Source organism: Pongo pygmaeus, chromosome 6 (genome assembly GCF_028885625.2).
Source record: "Pongo pygmaeus isolate AG05252 chromosome 6, NHGRI_mPonPyg2-v2.0_pri, whole genome shotgun sequence".
In the NCBI taxonomy this organism is placed as follows: Eukaryota; Metazoa; Chordata; class Mammalia; order Primates; family Hominidae; genus Pongo; species Pongo pygmaeus.
This window is the reverse complement of record NC_072379.2, coordinates 13,125,329-13,140,287: the sequence shown is the minus strand read 5'-3', so window position 1 is coordinate 13,140,287 and position 14,959 is coordinate 13,125,329. Positions and strand designations below refer to the sequence as shown.

Genomic DNA, 14,959 nt, shown 5'->3' with positions numbered 1-14,959 from the left:
ACAGTTTGTAAACATATATTAAAATCATCTGTCTGTTCCGTCTCTGGCCAGTCCCCAGCTCCTGGAACACAGACCTAGACCCAGCACAAGCAGGCACTTGGTCATTAGATGCCCTGTGGCTGAATGCTCCCAAGATATGGACAATCAATCCAGGAATGACAAATTGTCTTACTTTTCACTGTCAAATCAGGAAGCCCAGGGTGTCACCAGGATTTGTGGAGGGCAGAGTTTGGTGGCACACGATTGTGGTGTGGGGCACAAGGGGTGAGCAGAGTGGGCCGTGTGCACCAGTGACCTCCAGCCCCGTGCACCACCCCCAGACCCCAGCTCCATGCACCACCCCCAGCCCTGTCCACCACCCCCAGATCCCGACTCCATGCACCACCCCCAGCCCTGTCCATCACTCCCAGACCCCAGCTCCATGCACCACCCCCAGCCCTGTCCACCACCCCCAGACCCCAGCTCCATGCACCACCCCCAGACCTGTCCACCACCCCCAGACCCCAACTCCATGCACTACCCCTAGCCCTGTGCACCACCCCCAGACCCCAGCTCCCTGCACTACCCCCAGCCCTGTGCACCACCCCCAGACCCCAGCTCCCTGCACCACCCCCAGCCCCGTGCACCACCCCCAGACCCCAGCTCTGTGCACCACCCCCAGCCCCGTGCACCACCCCCTGCCCTATCTTCATTTGAGTGCTCATCTCCCATGTGGGTGGATGCAGCAGAAGTCCTGGCCATGGACCTGTTTTCGATATGGGGACAGCATCTCAGACCCTTACTTTTGCCTTCAAAGAAAGCATGAACGCCTGTTAAAAGCTGAACAGTGGGCTCTGTAGGTATCTGGTTCTAGAAAGCCTGTTCTCATGACCCATCCTCTCCTTGGAGACTTGTTCTTCACACAGTCCCAACCAACACCTGTTTTCCTCCCTTTGCAGACAAAGGAGAGCTGTTTGTATGGGGCAAGAACATCCGAGGGTGCCTGGGAATCGGTCGCCTGGAGGACCAGTATTTCCCATGGAGGGTAAGGCTGGCCGGGGCGGTCTTGAGAATGGGTGCTAAGAGTAGAGTCACCTGACATCACTGCAGACACCTCGCGTGCAGATGGGCCAGGACGAGGGCCACGGGACCTGCTCCCCCTTCCGGGTCCTGGCTGCACTCCTGCAGCGTGGCATGCTATGTCATTGCATACTCTGTGGTGACACCCATGAGATAACCATGGTGCATCTGCATGGTGTGATGGGTGGGGGAGTGACACCAGGCTCTCGGGGTGCAGGAACTGGGTCAACCCATCCCGGCCCACTGACTGGGAGGTTGGAGGGAGTAGCCCACTCAAGCATCCAGTCCTATAAGAAGCCCTGTCAGAGGCTGTCCTTGGGGTGGATCGGGGAAACAGAGGCACGATGGTGCAAAGGCTCTGGTAGGGTGCCATGAGGCTCCGGAGAGGGGGAGATACTGGATGAAGTCGGCATGCTAGGAGCTGTTTACAGAAGCCCATGTGGGGGAATGCTTCACAATGAATTTAAAAGAAAGCAGGATGTTTAATATTTAGATGGCCCAACCGCAGCCATGAAGTGAAAAAATAAAGTCGCTTCCTTAGGGGCTGTAGTATGCAATTAGACAAAAAGGCTCGTTCCAGAATTACAGGGGAAGAGACGCTCGTTCTAAAATTGTAGTTTACCTTAGTGTTGTTTACTAAGTCAGTTCTTTAAGGCATTCTAAAAAAGGAGGTTTTTGGGGTTTTTTGAACATGAAACATATGTTCATGGTACAAAAAAATGCACTATGGAAAATGAGTCTCCCACCACCCAGTTTTTGTTCCAGAGGCAGCCACTGGTCCTGATTTCTTTATGTTCCTTTCCAGAGATAGTGTCTGCATAGAGACTCATGTGCATGAGTGCGTGTGTGTGTGTGTGTGTGTGTGTGTGTGCAGTGTGCATATGGGTGTACTTTATCAGAAGGTTGGATTTTAATTTGTTTTGAAATTGTGAAAAGTGTTTTTAAAAAGGACTTGCACCGGGTGTGCTGTCTCACACCTGTAATCCCAGCGCTTGGGGAGGCCAAGGCGGGTGGATCACAAGGTCAGGAGTTCGAGACCAGCCTGACCAACATGGTGAAACCCCATATCTATTAAAAATACAAAAATTAGCCAGGCATGGTGGCGCGCGCCTGTAATCCCAGCTACTTGGGAGGCTGAGGCAGGAGAATCGCTTGAACCTGGGAGGCGGAGGTTGCAGTGAGCCGAGATCAGACACTGCTGCACTCCAGCCTGCACGACAGAGGGAGACTCTGTCTGAAAACAAAACAAAGGCCTTGCAAAAGAAATGTGTACATATATATATATACATACACACACACATAAATATATATTATACATTTATATATATATTAAATATATATATATATTTTTTTTCCCAAGACTATCGGTGGAGGCTCTGAGAAAGCAAGTTGAAATGGAGACTTTAACTTTGTTTTTTTGTTTTTGCTTTTTATGAGACAGGGTCTCACTCTTATCACTCAGGCTGGATTGCAGTGATGTGATCACAGCTCACTGCAGCCTTGACCTTCCTGGGCTCAGGTGATCCTCCCACCTCAGCCTCCTGAATAGCTGGGACCACAGGCGTACACCACCACACCTGGCAAATTTTTTTATTTTTAGTAGAGATGGGAGTCTCACTATATTGCCCAGGCTGGTCTCAAACTTCTGGCCTCAAGCAATCTGCCTCCCTCAGCTTCCCAAAGTGCTGGGATTACAGGCATGACCCATCACGCCCGGCCAACTTTAGCCTTGTTGGAAAGCTGTGTGTATAATAGAGTTGTTCCCAAGGTGGTGGGGCTTGCCGGCTTTCTCCTGAGCCTGGAAACCGCTGGTGTGAGGAACAGAGAGTCGGGCAGTGGGTGTGGCTCAGATAATGTGAGCATCAGTCATCTACATGCTCACTTGCTTTCTCACTGACTCCTCTCTTCTCTCACTTTGCCCTTCCTTTCGAAAAGGACTTCCTTCTGAGGGGGGAGCTTGGAAAACAGTTAAAGCAGCTGGGTTTTGGGTGAAAGAACGCTGACGAGGGTCTGCCCCCCGCCCTCATTTCCTTCAAATCAGAGTGATCAGCCTGAGATTTGACTCAGGTCACGTTGCCCCTGCCATAAGGGCATGTGCAAAGCGCTGGTCCCTGTGCGGGCAGGGAGTGGCTGGAGCCCGATCCCCTTGACATTCCGTCTGGGTCACTTGCCCTGGCTCTCCACGCACCAAGTGTCCTTCTGGTCATTTGCTTTTTATTTTTATTTTTATTTTATTACTATTTTTTTGAGATGGAGTCTTGCTCTGTTGCCCAGGCTTGAGTGCAGTGGCATGATCTCAGCTCACTGAAACCTCCACCTTCCGGGTTCAAGTGATTCTCCTGCCTCAGCCTCCCTGGTAGCTGGGATTACAGGTGCATGCCACGACGCCTGGCTGTCATTTGCTTTTTAAACACATTTGTGCCGTTGGGAAAAGAGCACCCCAGCCTGTCCCCGTGACGGCGGCATTTGGCGCCAAACCATTGTCCTTCCTCTTGCACATTCAGGGAGCCCCTAAGCATTTGTGCAGGGAGTGGCCTCGACCCCTGTCCTCTTTGGATTGGGGGTGGGAGAGTCCAGTCCCTTCTGATGTCTCACTTAAAAAAAAAATTACAAGTGATTTTTCTTTTCTTTGTTTTGTTTGTTCTTTTAGACAGGGTCTTCTTGGTCTGTCACCCAAGCTAGAGTGCGGTGACAGGATCTCGGCTCACTGCAGCCTCTGTCTCCCGGGTTTAAGTGATCCTCCTATCTCAGCCTCCCGAGTAGCTGGGATTACAGGCTTGCACAACCACACCTTGCTGATTTTTGTATTTTTTGTAGAGATGGGGTCTTGCCGTGTTGCCCAGGATTTTTTTTTTTTTTTTTTTTTTTGAGACAGGGTCTTGCTTTGTCGCCCAGGCTGGAGTATGGTGTGATCACACTCACTGCAGCCTCAAACTCCCCGGCTCAAGCTATCCTCCTGCCTCAGCCCCCCAAGTAACTGAGATGTGGGATGGGATGACAGGCATGTGCCACCACACCCAAATAATTTTTTTTTCTTTTTTTTTAAGAGACGGGGTCTTATGTGTTGATCTCAACCTCCTGGTCTCAAGTGATCCTCTTGCTTCAGCCTCCGGAATAGCTGAGATTACAGGCATGTGCCACCACACCTGACTTATTTTATTATTTATATTTATTTGTTTTATTTTATTTATTTGAGAGATGAGGTCTTGCTATGTTGCCCAGGCTGGTCTCAAACTTCTGGCCTCAAGTGGTCTTCCCACCTTGGCCTCACAAAATGTTGGAATTACAGGGGTGAGTCACCGGCTTGGGTGATCTTTATTCTTTAAAACAACTATGTTCAAATTAATCTTCCGTAGGGGATATATTACATCATTTAAAAAGTATTCCAGAAAAGAAGAGGAAAAAAGAGTAAAACTCTACTTGTAGCTCGTACACTGGTACCAACTAGTTATTCTTAGACTCGCAGAATTTGGCCTTTTCTGAGTATGTGGGCCCGGGAGGTGACATCTGAGCCACCTGATTCAAACCTCTGCTTCCAGAAACTTTCCAGGACATGTTTTTTTGCTACATGTTGAGACTTATCCCTCAGAGAGGTTCAGTGGTTTCCCAGGGTCACACATCTAAGTTGGAGTCAGAGCCAGGATTTGGACTCAGTTACATCTGACTTTTAAGACGATGGTCTTTCCACGGTCGCCCACCTCCCTGGGCGAGCCTGAAGCTGGTGTGGAGAGAAGGCAGCACGCAGTGGCACGAAACATTCGACCAGGCGTTGTCTGGCCTTTCAGGACCCTCCGACCTAAGGGGGAGTGCCGTAGACCTACAGCAGGCGATGAGGGGGTATGGAATGGTCTTCACCCCTCATCCCCCAGGGAGCGCCCTGGCTTTCCACAGACAAACATTCCAGCCTGGCTTTAGGGAGGGCGGGGCATGGACAGCGTGCTGGGCACATGACGTCCATTCTCTCTCATCCTACAGACACCTCGAGGGTGGGGTTACTCCCTCCACAGTGTGCACACGGGGACACCGATGTCAGGAGCGAAGGGGCTTGCCCCAGGTCTCACGGCCCCTGAGCGAGTTGGGTACAATTTGAACTTGCGACTCTGCCTGTAGACAGTGCTTCTCCCCGTGGGCTCTGCAGGTCAGGACCGGTGGGGTCTGGAGACACAAGCTGGGGGGCTCGCTGACTTCCAGCCTCGCTTATACAACTGCTTCTGTGGCCCCGGATCTTAGGTGGTGCTTTTTTTTTTTTTTTTTTTGAGATGATATCCTGCTCTGTCACCCAGGTTGGAGTACAGTGGCACAATCTTGGCTCACTGCAACCTCCGCCTCCCGGGTTCAAGTGATTCTCTTGCCTCAGCCTCCCCAGTAGCTGGGATTACAGGCATGTGCCACCATGCCTGGCTAATTTTTGTATTTTTAGTAGAGACGGGGTTTCACCATGTTGCCCAGGCTGGTCTCAAACTCCTCACCTCAGGTGATCCACCTGCCTCGGCCTCCCAAAGTGCTGGGATTACAGGCGTGAGCCACTGCTCCTGGCCGGTGGTTCTTTTTTTTTTTTTTTTTTTTTTTTTTTAATTATTGGCCAGGCGCGATGGCTCATCTCTATAATCCCAGCACTTTGGGAGGCCGAAGCGGGCAGATCACGAGGTCAGGAGTTCGAGACCAGCCTGACCAACATGGTGAAACCCTGTCTCTACTAAAAATACAAAAATTAGCTGGGTGTGGGGGTGCACACCTGTAATCCCAGCTACTCAGAAGTCTGAGCAGGAGAATCGCTTGAACCCGGGAGGTGGAGGTTGCAGTGAGCCGATTGCACCACTGCACTCCAGCCTGGGCAACAGAGTAAGACTCTGTCTCCAAAAAAAAAAAAAATTATTTTATTTATTCATCTGTATATGTACCCACCTAGGTGGTTCTAACAATGCAGGAGACGAGTGCAGGTTAAAAGCTGGGCACAGGCCAGGCATGGTAGCTCACGCCTATAATCCCAGCTCCTTGAGAGGCTGACGCGAGAGGATTGCTTGAGGCCAGGAGTTCGAGACCAGCCTGGGCTACATAGTGAGACTCCATCTCTACAAAAAAACAAATGACCCAGGTGCAGTGGCATGTGCTTGTAATTCCAGCTCCCTGGGAGGCTGAGGCAGGAGGATCACTTGAGCCCGGGAGTTGGAAGCTGTGGTGAGCTATGATCACACCACTGCACTCCAGCCGGGGCAACAGAGCAAGACCTTGTCTCTAAACAAAAATTTAAAAATACAAAAGTGGCTGGGCGCGGTGGCTCACGCCTGTAATCCCAGCACTTTGAGGGGCCGAGGTGGGCGGTTCACGAGGTCAGGAGTTTGGGACCAGCCTGGCCAACATGGTGAAACCCTGTCTCTACTAAAAATACAAAAATTAGCCAGGTGTGGTGGCTCATGCCTGTAATCTCAGCTACTTGGGGGGCTGAGACAGGAGAATTGCTTGAACTTGGGAGGCAGAGGTTGCAGTGAGCTGAGATCGTGCCACCGCACTCCAGCCTGGGTGACAGAGCGAGACTCCGTCTCATTGAAAAAAAAAAATAGAAAAGCTGGTGCCATTGAACTGCAGAGCTGGGCGCCGGAGCAATCTCCCTTTCTCGGGCTCTCGTCCCCACGAAGGACTCACCGCTCAGGGTTCCTTCTTCCCGCACCCCCGTCTTTCACCTGGTGGGCGTTTGTTTTAGCAATTTGTAATTGTGGATAGGAATGTTCCTAAATGGATTCTGCTGAGACTTTTAAGAGAGTCACCAAGGCTAAATATGGTTCTGTTTTTTGAAGCTGTTTCCCTCAGCAGCAGAGTTGTGAGTGTAAATTGGCTTAGAAGAAAAACGCCATTTAACCTTGCCTAGGACAAAAATAAAACATGGCTGAGGGCAGTCTCCTCTTGGACTCAGTTCAGAGACTGTGTGAGATTGTCCGCCAGGGGGAGCTGAAACCTTGGGGAGCCTCCCGCTGGTCCCCAGGGAGGGCTCTCAGGAGCCGGGCCCTCGCTGCCCACGCCACCCATAGCAGAGACCATCGTGGCTTCCTTTGCTTTGGGCTTGAATGGGCAGAGCCCTCGGGGAGCAAGGACCTGAGGGCTTAAGTGCAGCTGTGAGAAAGCACACTGTCCCGGGAAAGGTAAATAAAGTGCTCCCTAATGGCTGGGGAGGTTGCTAAGAGGCAGTCGGGGCCCAGTCACCGCAGAGGCAGCCTGTTGTCTTCTCCTGCCAGCCTCGCAGGCTCTCTGCATCGACGTGCCTTTGCGATTCACTGGGCCCCGTTCTTGTTTGTTTAGTGATTCCTGTAATAGGTTCTGCTAAAGACATTCATTTGTTTAGGGACAGGGCTGGGGGAGGACAGCATGACTTGGTTTCCAGCATCCATCTGCCTGTGGCCAGGAGTCCCTAATGGTCTTGTCTCCTGGCATAGGCGCAAAGCTCCAGGGTCGGTGCCTAGTGCCTCTCGGCTTTTAGGGCCAGGCAATCTGGATTAGGCGGTTTCCCTCTTAAGCTCGGTAAACTCCACAGACTGTGACAGATCCCCTTTCCAGCTGTCACACCACCTGGCTACGTGCTGCCACCAGGGGAGGGTGGTCGAATTCGGATCTGGTCAGTAGATCAAGTGCCAGCATCCTGGCAGGGGTCTTCGGGCCAAGCCAGGCAGGGTCACTTTCTTTGCAGTTGGCGCTTAAGAAAGAAAGAGAAGGCCGGGTGCAGCGGCTCACGCCTGTAATCCCAGTGCTTTGGGAGGCCAAGGCAGGTGGCTTACGAGTTCAGGAGATCGAGACCATCCTAGCCAACATGGTGAAACCCCATCTGTATGAAAAATACAAAAATTAGCTGGGCATGGTACTGCATGCCTGTAATCCCAGCTACTTGGGAGGCTGAGGCAGGAGAATCGCTTGAACCAGGGAGTCGGAGGTTGCAGTGAACCGAGATTGCGCCACTGCACTCCAGCCTGGTGACAGAGCAAGACTCTGTCTCAAAAAAAAAAAAAAAGAAAGGAAGAGATGCATATCTGCTTCTTTGCATAAAGAACCTCTGTAAGGCCAGGCCTGGGGATCACACCTGGAATCCCAGCACTTCGGGAGGCTGAGGCAGGAGAATCACTTGAGCCCAGGAGTTCGAGACCAGCCTGGGCAACATGGCGAGACCCTGTCTCTACAAAAAATACAAAAATAAGCTGAGCATAGCGGTGCATGCCAGTAGTCCTAGCTACTTGGGAGGGTGAGGTGGGAGGATAGCTTGAGCCCAGGAGTTCGACATTGCAGTGTGAGCTATGATTGTGTCACTGTACTCCAGCCTCGGCAACATAGTGAGACCCCTGTCTCTACAAACAAACAAAATTAGCCAGGCATGGTGGCATGTGCCTGTAGTCCCAGCTACTTGCGAGGCTAAGGCGGGAGAATCACTTGAGCCCAGGAGGTTAAGCCTGCAGTGATTGCACCACTAGACTCCAGCCTGGGCAACAAAGTAAGACTCTGCCTCTTTTTTGTTTCTGAGCCAGAGTCTTGCTCTGTTGCTCAGGCTGGAGTGCAATGGCACGATCTCGGCTCACTGCAACCTCTGTCTCCTGAGTTCAAGCAATTCTCCTACTTTAGCCTCCTGAGTAGCTGGGATTACAGGCGCCTGCCACCACGCCCAGCTAATTTTTGCATTTTTAGTAGAGACGGGGTTTCACCATGTTGGCCAGGCTGGTCTCAAACTCCGGCCCACCGCGGCCTCCCAAAGTGCTGGGATTACAGGCGTGAGCCACCGCGCCCGGCCTAGATCCTGTCTCTTAAAACAAAAACAAAACCTCTGGAAATTTAATAAGAAATCAGTTAAAAGTAGTTTTCAGTTCAGAGGCAGATGGGGACTGGAGCAGCTGGTGATAGGGGTGGTAATGAAAGACTTTTTTTTGTTTTTTTTTTTTTTGAGTCAGAGTCTTGCTGTGTCGCCCAGGCTGGAGTGCAGTGGTGTGATCTCAGCTCACTGCAACCTCCACCTCCCAGGTTCAAGCGATTCTCCTGCCTCAGCCTCCTGAGTAGCTGGTGTTATAGGGGTGCGCCACCACACCCAGCTAATTTTTATGTTTTTAGTAGAGACAGGGTTTCACCATGTTGGCCAGGCTGGTCTTGAACTCCTGACCTCAAGTGGAGTCTGCCTCGGCCTCCCAAAGTGCTGGGATTACAGGTGTGAGCCACTGCACCCAGCATAAAAGTCGTTTAATAGCTTTTTCTTCTTTTTCACTGAATGTCCTTTTATCTTGCAGCTATGTGAATGCACTGCCTAGTCATAATAAACAAGAAAGAGAAGGCAGAGTGCCCCTTTCCTGGATAGCTGGATTGGCCATGGCCCTGGGCACACCTGGAGTTGTTGAGGGTGTCTGTTTCCATGGCGAGGCTATAGAACACTGGGCGCTCTTCAAACAGGCTAGAGCCTCCATGTCTCAGCGAGGCCATCTTCTTGCTCCCTTGAGGCTTGGGCTGTCCTCTGATGCCACGTTGTCAGCCCAGACAGGCAGTGTGATCAGGGCTCCTGGCAAGGGTCTTTGAGACACAGCCAGTGCCCCTGCTTGGTGGTCGTGACTTGGGATGCAGCCTGCCTGTGACTGGAGCTGGGGGTGGCGGGTAAGATGAGTGGAGATGCTGGGCCAGTGGGGCCTGGTTCCCAGAGTGGACCTGCAAGGCAAGAGACAGGGTTTCTGGAGCTTGTTTTTGAGACGGAGTCTCGCTCTGTCACCCAGGCTGGAGTGTAGTGGTGCAATCTTGGCTCACTGCAGCCTCCACCTCCTGGGTTCAAGCAATTCTCCCACCTCAGCCTCCCGAGTAGCTGGGATTACAGGCGCCCGCCACCACGCCTGGCCGGTCTCAAACTTCTGACCTCACGTGCTCCGCCTGCCTCGGCCTCCCAAAGTGCTGGGATTATGGGCGTGAGCTACAGCGCCCAGCCCCTGGAGCTTCTTAGTGAGCCATAGCAGTGGCTCCCAGGAGAGATCTCTGAACACCCGGCCTGGGGGCATGCAGCCTGGTGGGGTTAGGGTCAGAGGGGAGCAGCCCCTGTAGGGCGTGCAGGTTCCAGGGATGCACACAGGCCCGTGTTCCTGCCCAGCGTGGCCTCTCAGGCTGATGTGAATGGTGATGGCTGCCATTGACTGGAGGGAGTTGGGATGGCCTTGTCCTCGTGACCACACGCAGTTGTCCTGATGGACCTGCTGGGGAGGCATAAGTGCCCCCATTCCCAGAGGGTAGGGAGCCGAGGCTCAGAGAAGCTGTGTCCTACTGAGAGGCAGGGCCGGGTCGGCCAACACCAGCGCCTGTCTCCTCCGGGTGCGCCACCCCCACCCATGGTATGCTGGATCTTATTTTTCAGGTGACGATGCCTGGGGAGCCCGTGGACGTGGCGTGTGGCGTGGACCACATGGTGACCCTGGCCAAGTCATTCATCTAAACCTCCCTCACCTGCTTCAGTGGCCCCATCCCGGGAACCACTGGCACTCCTTGGCAGAGGCCAGCGTGTGGCCAGCCCCCCGGGGCTCTTGGATGGTGGTGGCGGAGGACCCTGCGTGCAGTGTGACGCTCTGTCCTGAATCCCTTAGCAGGTACCTACCAGGAGGATCGGGGCAAGGTCCCTCTCCAGCTGCAGGTGAGGCCTGCGGAACTCAGCACGGGACGGCAGCCTTTGGTGGGCCGCTGTGGCCCACGCGTCTCTGCTCTCTCCAAGTAACATGCGACGGTGTCCGGTGTCACGTCTGGCCTGAGAAGCCTGTCTTAGGAAAGCTTAGCTTGAACACAGTGCTCAGGTTCCTCCTCTGTCTGTCATGGCAGTCTCTTGGTTTGTGTCTGGCCAAGGCCATGCGTGTGCCTCGGACCGAGCCCCAGCTTAGGCGAGGGAGTCAGGCTGGCTTCAGCCCTCGGTTTTCATTCAAGCCACCCTGCTTATGGCCCTTCCTGGCCGCCTGCCACACCGCAAGCTCTCTGGGGGGACACTAGAAGCACCATGGCCTGGGATTCCATCTGGAGCTGTCCGCAGGCGCCAGCCCCAGCCTCCCACCACGCTCACTGCCTGGCTTGGAAAAGTTAAGAAGCCCCTCAGGAAGAGAATCGAGGCCAAGTTCCTGTGGGCCGAGGGCCCCGAGCACATCCGCCAAGGCTCAGCTGCAGTGCCAGGCGGAGGAGGGAGATCCAGAAATTGTGAACAACGTTTGATTTAGTAGCGTGACTTGCCTTTCCCTTTAAAAACATCTTTTACAAATCTGTCTTGGAATAAAGTCTATTTTCTGCCTTTTGGTTTTTAAGCTCTGAAGAGGTCTTCTTAAATCTTACTTGATCATTTAGAGTTTTGCTTTTATAAACAAGCCTTTTGATACAGAGGCAGAAGCCAGTGAAAAATACTTTTATAGAGATGAGGTCTTTTTATTTTTATTTTTTTACAGAGACAAGATCTTGCTATGTTGCTTAGGCTCCAACCCCTGGCCTCGAGCCATCCTCCTGCCTAGGCCTCCCAGAGTGCTAGGATTATAGGTGTGAGCTACCGTGCTCAACTGAAAAATAGTTTAGAAGACAGTCCTACTTGACAAATATTTTCTTTTTTCTTTTTTTTTTTGTTTTTGAGACAGAGTCTTGCTTTGTTGCCCAGGCTGGAGTGCAGCGACACGATCTCAGCTCACTGCAACCTCCACCCCCTGGGCTCAAATTATTCTCCTGCCTCAGCCTCCCGAGTAGCTGTGACTACAAGTGTGCGCCACCACACCCAGCTAATTTGTTTTCTGTATTTTTAGTAGAGATGGGGTTTCACCATGTTGGCCAGGCTGGTCTCGAACTCCTGACCTCAGACAATGTGCCTGCCTCGGTCCCCCAAAGTGCTGGGATTACAGGTGTGAGCCACCGCGCCCAGCCATACTTGACAAATATTTTCTGAACAGATTCTACTCCCGCAGTTCAGTTAGGAGAAAATACGTGGTACTCATGTCACAGGCTGGACTCCCATGCCCTGCCTGCCTTTACCCTGTTCCTTTAATGCATTCACAACAGATACTTGTCATGTGCCCCGTCAGTGCCCAGTACTGTCCTCATGCTGGGGCATGTGGTGACAAAAATCCCCGCACCGTGAAGCTTACATTCTAGGGAGGGAAACGGGAAAAACGAGAAGCAGCATGTGAAATGGTTCTGTGGGCCGTGGAGAGAAAGCAGGAGGAGGGGATGGGATCTCGGGAGGGCTGCCCTTTATTTATTTAGTTAGTTAGTTATGAGACGGAGTCTCGCTCTGTTGCCCAGGCTGGAGTGCAGTGGCACGATCTCGGCTCACTGCAACCTCCGCCTCCCGGTTCAAGCAATTCTCCTATCTCAACCTCCCGAGTAGCTGAGATTACAGGCGCCCGCCACCACACCCGGTTAATTTTTGTGTTTTTAGTAGAGACGGGGTTTTGCCATGTTGGCCAGGCTGTTCTCGAACTCCTGACCTCAGGTGAGCCGCTCACCTTGGCCTCCCAAAGTGCTGGGATTACAGGCGTGAGCCATCGTGCCCGGCCTAGAGCTGCACTTTAAATTGGAATGGTCACCCAGCCAGCGGTGTCCTTGCTGTGACCTGTGGCCATGAGAACCAGCCACTCAGATATCTAGGGGAGGGGCCCTTCACCTGGGCTGCGAACCCCATTCTTAGGTTTATTACAGTCAAGTTTTCTCATAAACTTGAAATAGAAATTGAAAACCGTGTGTCATTTTTCCTTCCTGAAACCGTTACTGGGGCCGGGTCTAAAGTCGCCCCTGCAGTGAAGCAGGGTAATCCCACCTCAGTGAAACTCAAGCCGCAAAGCACGTATTGATCTAGTGCCCCTGGAGGCCAGACCCGGGTCACACTGGGCGTGGTTCGGGATGGCAGGTGAGGATGGGGGATGGAGGGTCTCTGGAGAAGGTGAGTTTTTAATAAACCTCCCACCCTAATGCAACCAAGATACAGATCTAGTAATGATCTTTTTTGTTTGTTTGAGACAGAGTCTCTCTCTGTTACCCAGGCTGGAGTGCAGTGGCGCGATCTCAGCTCACTGCAACCTCTGCCTCCTGGGTTCAAGCGATTCTCTTGCCTTAGCCTCACGAGTAGCCGGGCCTACAGGCATGCACTACCACGCCCGGCTAATTTTTCTATTTTTAGTAGAGACGGAGTTTTGTTATGTTGGCCAGGCTGGTCTCAAACTCCTGACCTCCAGAGATCCGCCCGCCTCGGCCTCCCAAAGTGCTGGGATGACAGGCGTGAGCCACCGGGTCCAGCCCCAGTAATGATCTTGACTTTGGACATAGCAACCAGTGTAGAAGCAGGGACGTCCTTGGGTTTGTCTTTTCTTTCTTCCAGCTGGGCTCTGTCTGCCCAGGAGGGCTGCTTGGCTGTGCCTTCTGTGGGTCATGAGGGCTCCTGGTTGGAGCTCTTCTGCAGTGGACCAAGCCCTCTCCCCAGCTGTCACCTGTGCCTGCATCTCAGCATCTGTCCTCTCTTTCCCTAGTGCCGCCCCTCCCCCAACCCCAGCATTTGACACACACGTCCATAGAAACCCTACTATGCCATTAGCTCGGTTGCTAGGCTCGATCATCGTGTTCCTGCGAAAAATCAGTGTTTGCAAGCTCCTGTCTCCTCTCGCTTTAGCGAGCACGTGAATGGCACCCGCGATGGAGTGAGCCTTGTACCGACCCCATGTGTCCCCAAGGCCATTCTCCATACACACGGACTCTATCCCTTTCTCTCTGATGGTGTCAGTAACCAAGGTCAGAGAGGCACCCGGGTGGAAGACGTAGCGTGTCCAGGTTGTCAGCCTCGAGGAGGCCCCCCACCCCATCTCCCTCGGACAGTTTGCAGGGGTCGTAGGTCCAGTTTTCCATCCTCTTTGCCCCTGCAGGTATGCAGACCGCCACTCCACACTGATTTCTGCGGGGAAGAGATGGGTCTCACTGGCATGAAAACCCTTCAGGCACGCTAGGCCATGCCTGGCTAATTTTTAAAATTTTTTTGTCGAGATGGGGGGACCTCGCTATGTTGCCCAGGGTGGTATTGAACTCCCGGGCTCAAATGATTCTCTTGCCTCAGCCTTCTGAAGTGTTGGGATTACAGGTGTGAGCCAACTCGCCCCGCCTTTTTTTTTTTTAATATAATATAACATTTTGCATATTTATTCATCAGTTGCTAGACATTTGGGCTGGTTTCACTTTTTGACCATTATAAATAGTGTCAAAACATTCATGTATAAGTTTCACATTGGCCCAGCGTTTTGTTTCTGGAACGTTTTTGTGTGAACCTAAGTTTTCAATTTTCATGGATGTATACCTAGGAGTGGAGTTCCCGCTCATTCATTTAATTTTTTTGAGTTTTGACATTTGCATCATTTAACCTACAACATACTCTGTAAGTTCCAAGCTACTGAATATTTATTTCCCTGCATACAACTTGGGCTGTTCCTTGCAGGCTCATGGCAGGCTTTCTGCCTGCTTTTCTGGTGTTTGTGCCTCTAACGTAGGGACCCAGGCCGGGCACGGTGGCTCATGTCTGTAATCCCAGCACTTTGGGAGGCTGAGGCGGGCGGATCACTTGAGGTCATGAGTTTGAGACCAGCCTGGCTAATATGGCAAAACCTCGTCTCTGCTAAAAATTTAAAAATTAGCTGGGTGTGGCAGTGTGTGCCTATAGTCCTAGCTACTGGGGAGGCTGAGGCTCGAGAATCACTTGAAACTGGGAGGTGGGGGCTGCAGTGAGCTTAGATTGCTCCACTGCACTCCAGCCTGGGTGACAGAGCGAGACTCCATCTCTAAATAAATACATAAATGTAAATGAATAAATTAGGAAACCCTCTTGGTGCCCAGTAGTCATCAGAGCTTATAATGAGCAAGTACATAGAAATGGGCTCCGGGCATGGTGGCTGACACCTGTGATCCCAGC

The 14,959-nt window shown here is 52.2% G+C and overlaps 1 protein-coding gene across 3 annotated transcripts in view; it reads left to right on the top strand.

Moving 5' to 3' along the window:
* Positions 1-11,344, top strand: part of RCC1L (RCC1 like) — a 33,602-nt gene extending 22,258 nt beyond the window's left edge. For all 3 annotated transcript variants that reach the window (XM_054496601.2, XM_054496599.2, XM_063668241.1), the window contains 2 exons: positions 939-1,024; positions 10,412-11,344. In XM_054496601.2, the coding sequence (XP_054352576.1) occupies positions 939-1,024; positions 10,412-10,489 (164 nt within the window). In that variant the 3' untranslated portion in view covers positions 10,490-11,344. The remainder of the gene's footprint in view (positions 1-938; positions 1,025-10,411) is intronic.
* The last annotated feature ends 3,615 nt before the right edge of the window (positions 11,345-14,959 follow it).